The sequence below is a fragment of the Pelophylax lessonae genome (assembly GCF_965119305.1).
Source record: "Pelophylax lessonae genome assembly, chromosome: 12".
NCBI lineage: Eukaryota > Metazoa > Chordata > Amphibia > Anura > Ranidae > Pelophylax > Pelophylax lessonae.
In genome coordinates, this window is record NC_138779.1 from 119,384 (window position 1) to 127,464 (window position 8,081).

General features: G+C 45.6%; 1 protein-coding gene across 1 annotated transcript; it reads right to left on the reverse strand.

Annotated features, from left to right (window-relative positions):
* Positions 1-477: 477 nt before the first annotated feature.
* LOC309568370 (olfactory receptor 5AR1-like) lies at positions 478-1,422 on the reverse strand (the record flags this gene model as incomplete). The annotated part of the gene is made up of 1 exon (XM_082274034.1): positions 478-1,422. One exon carries the CDS (start codon positions 1,420-1,422, stop codon positions 478-480), a length of 945 nt encoding a protein of 314 aa, XP_082130160.1.
* Positions 1,423-8,081: the final 6,659 nt, after the last annotated feature.

The following is an 8,081-nucleotide window of genomic DNA, read 5'->3' on the forward strand; positions in this document are numbered from 1 at the left end:
TCCCAGCCCTGAAGAAGGTGTACTGTCACCTCTGAATCCACCCCTCCCCACCTTCCCAGCCCTGAAGAAGGTGTACTGTCACTTCTGAATCCACCCCTCCCCACCTTCCAAGCCCTGAAGAAGGGGTACTGTAACTTCTGAATCCACCCCTCCCCACCTTCCCAGTCCTGAAGAAGGGGTACTGTCACCTCTGAATCCACCCCTCCCCACCTTCCCAGCCCTGAAGAAGGGGTACTGTAACTTCTGAATCCACCCCTCCCCACCTTCCCAGCCCTGAAGAAAGGATACTGTCACGTCTGAATCCACCCCTCCCCACCTTCCCAGCCCTGAAGAAGGGGTACTGTCACCTCTGAATCCACCCCTCCCCACCTTCCCAGCCCTGAAGAAGGGGTACTGTCACCTCTGACCTGCGTTGACCATCTTCTGCACTGACCGCCATGTCCAATGGTTCTTTGGCGCTTCTTTCTTTTTTACATTTCAGGACTTACCAGGGCCCAGTCCCTCACAAACTAACTTCCTAACTGCCACCTTAACATCATTATTTCTGAGACTGTATATAAAAGGGTTTAGTAATGGGGCGATGACGGTATACATGACGGCCACCAGTCGATCGTAGTCCATGATATAATTGGATTTTGGTTTTAGGTAGATAAAAATTCCTGAGCCGTAAAATATTGTGACGACAGTAAAATGAGAGACACAGGTGGAGAATGCTTTCATTCGTCCAGAGCGGGAATGGATCTTTACTATGGTGGTGATAATCATTGAGTATGAGATGATGGTCAGCAAAAGAGAGCCCATGGTGACAACTCCACCGATAATAAAAGTGGAGAGTTCATTGATCTGGGTGTCAGCTTCAACCAAGCTGAGCAATGGAGGGATATCACAAAAAAAGTAATTGATTTTGGTAGAAGCACAGAATGGTAAGGTGAATGTGAGGGTGGTGTGTATAACCGAGTTTGCTATGCCGATAATCCATGACCCAAACACATAGTTTGTACATGAAACTTTATTCATAATAACAGTGTAACGAAGCGGACGACATATGGCGTTGTAGCGGTCATAGGCCATTGCTGCGAGAATATAACACTCTGTACTGCCCAGTAACATCAGAAAGTATAACTGTACAACACATCCATGAAAAGATATGGCGTTGTGTCCATGAAGAAAGTTGGACAACATGTTGGGGACGGTGGTTGAGATGTAACATATGTCTAGAAAGGAGAAGTTTGCCAGGAAGAAGTACATAGGAGTGTGGAGGATCGAGCTGTGCTGATAAGCAAAAATAATACATGCGTTTCCAAGTAACGTTACAATATAAATAGTAAAAAACATCACAAAAAGTAAACTTTGTAGACCAGGAATTTCAGAAAGGCCAACAAGCGTGAACTCTGCTGGTGGGGTGCAGTTTATCCGGCTCATCACACTAGTTTAATCTTCTGGAGAGAAATTCAGGAAAAACTCAATAATATGCGGAATATTGGTGATAGGTGGTGAGTGGGACCCCCCAGACATTTTCAATAATTAGAGGGCAATAAATCTCTATGGGAGAAGCTCTGACTTCAATGTTACATCATGGAGACCTAAATACTAAGGCCTCTGGAGATAATCAAGTCATTTAAGAAAGGGGTACCATCATCCTGTTATGACAATAAACTAAAACCGGAGACCACCCCCATTGGAGACCACCCCCATTGGAGACCACCCCCAATGGGTCGCCAGAGAGCAAAAGAGGAGATGGACTTTCTCAGTACCCAAACACTAAATAAACAATTTAAAAAAAAGTATATTTAATTATTAAAAGTTTTAAAAGTAGTAGTATCCAGGTAAAAACATTGAAATAACATATGTTACATATACAAATCAAGTGAAACAAAAATATTCTGAGTGACACTTGATATTGCAACACCCGTTACACAATGGTCGTTTGGCAAACCAGGACGTAGTACATGGAGATCCTTATAACATGGACAATATCCTCTACATGTTTCACGGACAATTCCACTTCTTCAGGAGCAATACTTTCATATTGCGTCTATGAAAAAACATATGAATTAGCTATTGCACCAAAAACAACAATAACATTTTAGATGTGGGGGGGTGGGCACAAGGGACACAAAGAAAGTGCAGGAATCAGTGCACGGCCAAAAAACGAAAAAAAAAACCCCATAAATTAAATCATAAAGACTAACTACAATGAAGGATAGAGAGAGATGGGAAATAAGAGGGGGGGGGGGGAGTGAGGAAGGGGAAAAGCATGGTAAGAAAGAGAAGAAGGGGGGAGAATGGGAGAGAAGGGACAAAGAGAAGGGAAAAAAATGGAGACCTAGCATGGGAGATAACTAAAGGGGTACTCCACCCACTACTGTCATTTTAGTAATATGGTGGGGGAAGCCTGATGGAGTCCTAATGATTCCCAGCTCTGTTCCTGGTCACCTAGGAGGACGTGGACTAAGTGACGCTCCAAATGGTATCTGCTGTGCTGAACATAAAGAAGAGACAAATTGCTAGCAGTGAAGGCAAAATCTGATCTGAGAAAAGTCATGACTTTTTTGTAACACGGGTGAATTATAACACGAGGAATGTACTCTAGCATGGATGTAGCCAAAAAACCATTTCAACACTCCAAGGCGGACACTTTCTCCCCTTCCTGCCCAGGACATAATTCAGCTTTCAGCACTGTCACACTTTGATTGACAATTACTCAGTCATGTAACACTCCACCCAAATGAAAGTTTTTAATTTTTTTAGACTGATAGAGCTTTTTTTGGTGGTATTAAATCACCACTGAGCTTTTCAAGGAAAAAAGACTGAAATAAATTATCTTTCTTCAAAAATTTAGGCCAAAATGTGTTATCATTTTATTACACAAACGTGTCAATTTAATAGGATATTTCTCACACAAAGCATGGACATACTTCACCCAAAAACACATTCTTCTCCTGTATATGGGGTACCCACACCTCCCATCTTTCTGAGATGGAAATGAGGGACACCTCACAGTCCCTCAAATTCAGGGACAGCTGGGAGCGAAGGGTACCACATGTGTAAGACTTTTTCAATTTTTGAACTGATTACTGGACATTGTATCTTGTGTATCACACAAATCCGCCAATTGTATGAAAACTTGGGCCTTTGGAAAAATTGCCTGAACACCGTAACCCCTCACAGTTACTGTTGCCGGGCACAGTGACTGGCCCTGCCATTAAAAATGAGATACGAAATTGAAATCACATGAACTTGTCATACAGGTGCAGAAAAATTGGGCCTTTGGTGTTGGTGGTGCCCGAACACCGTAACCCCTCACAGTTACTCTTGCTGGGCACTGGGACAGGGCCTGCTGCAAAAAATTACATACAAATTTTAAATTGTATGCACCTGCCATACAATCGCAGAAAAATTAGGCCTTGGGTGTTGGTGGTGACCTAAACCAAAAACATTGTTGAAAGCTAGCAGAATCAAGGATGAGGGATAGGATAGGCAGCATATGCAGTCTTCAAGGGATGGCAGACCCCTAGCAAATTCAATCAGTTACATCAGCATCAGGGGCTTGATAGCTGCTGTTGATTCAGGACTGATTCATTTTGATAAACGTCAGCTGGTCAACAGAGTCTGTGGACAGATGCACTCTTTTGTCCGTCACAAAACCTCCAGCAGCACTGAATGTCCATTTGGAAAGCACGCTGGAAGCAGGACAGGCCAGTAGCTTCATTGCATATTGAGTAAGTTCTGGCCAGTGGTCCATCCTCAAGACCCAGTAACCCAGTGGAGGCTCAGCTGGAAAGGTCTCTAAGTCTGCTCTTGCCCCTAGATAATCCTGCACCATATGATGGAGACACTGCTGATGGTTGTTTAAACCTAACAGCCCTGGATCCTGAAGACTAAAGAACTGTTTAAAGGTATCGGTCGTCAGCCAGCCGTCTTTTCCACCACTCCTCCTTTGGCTGAATGATGCCTCAGAAACACCTCCAGAGACTGTTAACCTCCCAGTGTCTGGAAAGGTGTTACACAAATTTTTCTTCAAGACGTCCTCAAGATGTTTCATCCTCTGCTCCCTCTGCAAAGGCAGGATGAGCTCTGCAATTTTACCCATGTAACGTGGATCAAGAAAGGTTGCCAACCAGTAATTATCCCTCTCCTTGATAGCAAGAATCCTCTGGTCCTTTTGCAGGCTTTGCAGAATTAGGGAGCCCATGCAACGTAAGTTGAAGGTGGCATGAGCTTCTGAGTCCTCTGGGTCACTAAGGATGCACTAAGAAACCTCTCCCCAACCACATACAACTCCTGGGGTTTCTGGGGAGTGAAAACCATCCCTTGAAGACTGCTGTATGTTATCCTCTACATCTATGCTGCCATAATCCTCCTCCTCCTCTTCCTCCTGTGTGTTTTGTGGCCCTGCAGGAATGATATCTGCATAAAGGGGGCCTTGTGAGGAAAGGAAGTCCTCCTCTTCCTCCAGCTGTTCTTCCTCAAGTGCTCTATCCATGATTCCACGAAGCATGTGCTCCAGCAGGTAGACTAGAGGGATAGTCTGATGCCTGCATCGTCCCGGCTCACCATCCTTGTGGCCTCCTCAAATGGTGACAGGAAAGTGCATGCATCTTTTATCATTAGCCACTGGCGTGGCAAAAAGAAGCCAAGCTCCCCTGAACCTGTCCTTGTGCCATACTCACACAGGTACCCATTAATGGCCCTCTGCTGTGTGTGCAGCCACTGAAGCATTGCCAATCTTGAGTTACACCTGGTGGGCATGTCACAAGTGAGGCGGTTGGTGGGCAGGTTGAATTCCCGTTGAATGTCAGATAGCCGAGCACTGGCATTGTATGAACGCCGGAAATGGCCACAGACTTTTCTGGCCTGCCTCAGGAGATCTTGTAAGCCCGGATACCTGTTCAAGAAACGCTGCACCACCAAATTCAGGACATGTGCCAAGCATGGAACATGTGTCAAGTGTCTCTGTGTCAAGTGTCTCTGTCGGAGGGCGGAGAGAAGATTGGTGCCACTGTCCCATACAACCATTCTTGGCTCAAGTTGTCGTGGCGTCAACCACCTCTGAGCCTGCCCCTGCAGAGCTGATAGAATCTCTGTCCTGGTGTGATTTTTATCCCCTAGACAGACCAAATGAAGCACTGCATGGCATCTTTTAGCTTGACTGCTTGCGTAGCCCCTTGAACGCTTAGGGAGCACTGCTGCTTCAGAGGACAATTCAGCAGAAGAGGACATAGAGGAAGAAGAAGAGGAGGAGAAGTTCGAGTAGCCAGATGTGGCAGAACCAGCACCAGCTTTTTGGAGGCGTGGTGGCAAAACAAGCTCCAGTACTGAATCCTGTCCTTCATCCTTCCCAGCTGCCAGCAGAGTTACCCAGTGTGCCCTGAAGGAAATGTAATGTCCCTGTTCATGCCTGCTGGGCCAAGAGAAAGCAGTAATGTGAAGCTTCCTGCTGACTGCTCTGTCCAATGAGGCCAAAACACTACCTTCCACATGATGGTAGAGAGCTGAAATGGCCTTACGCGAAAAGAAATGTCTTTTTGGAACCTGCCACTGTGGTACAGCACATTCCACAAATTCACGAAAGGGGGCAGCGTCTACTAGATGAAAAAGCAGCAATTGCAGTGCTGGCAATTTGGCCAAGGTAGAATTAAGACGCTAAGCATGTGGATGGCTGGGACAGTATTTTTTTCTATGGTTCAGCAACTGGGGTAGTAAAATTTGCCTGCTGGTGAAATCAAGAAGTGGTGTACTGCTAGCAGATTGGGTGCAAGTATCTGTGGCACTCATTGCTATACCATCATCCCTCTCAATGCAGGTTTTTGAGAAGACTGGAGGTACAGTAGGGTTAGAGATCCCAGATGAGGAGCAAGGTGAAGTATGCTTGTTTTTATCATGTAGCTCTTTCAGGTGCTATTGCCAACAGACTGCATGGCAGGTCTTCATATGTCTTGTCAAGCATGTGGTGCCTAAGCGGCTGGTGTTCTGGCCACGCTTGATCCCCTTCAGACAGATATTGCAAACAGCAACGCTGCGGTCTACTGCACATGTGTTGAAAAAAGCCCACACGAATGAACTTTTGGAAGTCCGAGGGGAGTTTGCAGCACCCTGCATCTGTGGAGCTCTGTGGTGTGAAGCAATAAGTTGGCTACTCCTATGGTTGCCCTTGGAGCACATCCTGCCTCGTTGGAGTTGTGCTAACTCCTCCTCATCCTCCTATCTCTCACTTTCCTCCTCTTCTCTCAGGTACCCAAGTACAGTCAGTGACCTCATCATCCCCTACCTCCTCGTCACTGGAGCAAACTTTGTAGTATGCTGCAGCTGTGGGAACATGACTGCTAGTTTCTTGACCGTCATTGTTACCCCCTCTCTCTAGGTTCACGTTATTCCCTTCATCAACCTGAGAATCAACATCAGAGCATTCACATTTCTGCGCATCCTCCAGCAGCATGTCACTGATAGGGATGAGTTTCATTTTCGAGTCGAACCTAAGTGCGACTCAAACATTGCCCGTTCGCCGAATGGTGAACAAATGGGCTTCTTTGAGGAAACTTCGAGTTCCCGCATCCATAATGCACTGCGCATTGGCAGTGCATTATGTGATGTGACTCGGACCTCCATGCTTTGGCCAATCAAATCATCTGTGCCATGATTGGCCAAAGGCAGGTGCCTTTAGCCAATCATGGCTCAGGGGCGGCTGCCATGCACTGTGTGTTGCCTTTAGCCAATCATGGCTCAGGGGCGGCTGCCATGCACTGTGTGTAGGGTGAGATAGAAGTTACTTAGTTAGGCAGGGAGAGTGTGTTCAGCTTAAGCAGGCTTGACAGTGGCGTAGGTGGTAGAATACCAGGCTTGCAATTAGGAGGTTGTGGGTTTGATTCCCTTGGCCAGCGGGTGATTTATAAGTTTAATTTCTTCAGGGAGAGTGTAGTGAGTTTAACAGATAGTGCACTGTAGTATAGTTAATAATACATTGCTGGCAGGGAGAGAGATTTTTGTTTTTTACAGTTTGTTGAGATCAGATAGTGCAGTGTATACTACAAAGTTATATATATATACCTATACATATATATATATATATATATATATATATATATATATATATATATATATACATAAATATATATATATATATATATATATATATATATATATATATATAAAGGCACTCCAGTTTTTATGACAGTATTGCTGAAAAAAACGGTGTGCCAAAATTTAAAAAACACGGCGTGGGGTTTCCCCTAAAATCCATACCAGACCCTTATCCTAGCACACAGTCTGGCTGGCCAGGATGAGGGTGGGGGCGTGCAAGCGCTCTGCCCCCCCCAACCCAAAGCATCTTGCCCCCATGTTGACTGGGACAGGGGTCTCTTCCCGACTACCGTGGGCTGTGGTTGTGTGGGTCTGCGGGGGGGAGGCTTAACAGAATCTGGAAGCCCCATTTAACAATAAATTACATGACGTCAGTAATTATTCACTGCACCGGAGCAGTGCATTATGGGGCGGCTCGTGACTTCAGATCCCTATAAAAGAGCTGTCAAACTCAAACAGATCATTACACGCGGGAGGCGTCTTGAGAAGCAGGAGCTTCTTTTTTTTTTCGGTTTCGGGCAGGCGACGTGATCATTGGGGGACACTATTTTTTATTTTTATTTTTTAATAAAGGACTTGTCCAAAACTGGCTTTTGTCTTTATTTTTTTTTGTACACTTTTTTGGTGAATGGGTAGGGGTATGATGTACCCGATATCCATTCACATGGGGGGGGGGGCGGGATCTGGTGGACATCTTGTTAAAGGGGGCTTCCAGATTCCGCTAAGCCTCCCCCCGCAGACCCCCACAACCACAGTAATGGTTGTAGGTTCCCCTTGAAATCCATACCAGACCCGAGGGGCTTGGTATGGACTGAGGAGGGCAATCCAATGCCATTTTTTTCTTTGTTTTATCTGTATTGCCGGGAGCTGACAATACATTACACCTGCAAGCAGGTTTAAATTACATTTTATCCTTTAGAAATGTCAGTATAGCTGCAGCAGGCTACATACATCGTAGAAATGCGCCACTTTACAGGTACATTAGGCCCCCCCCCCCCGGC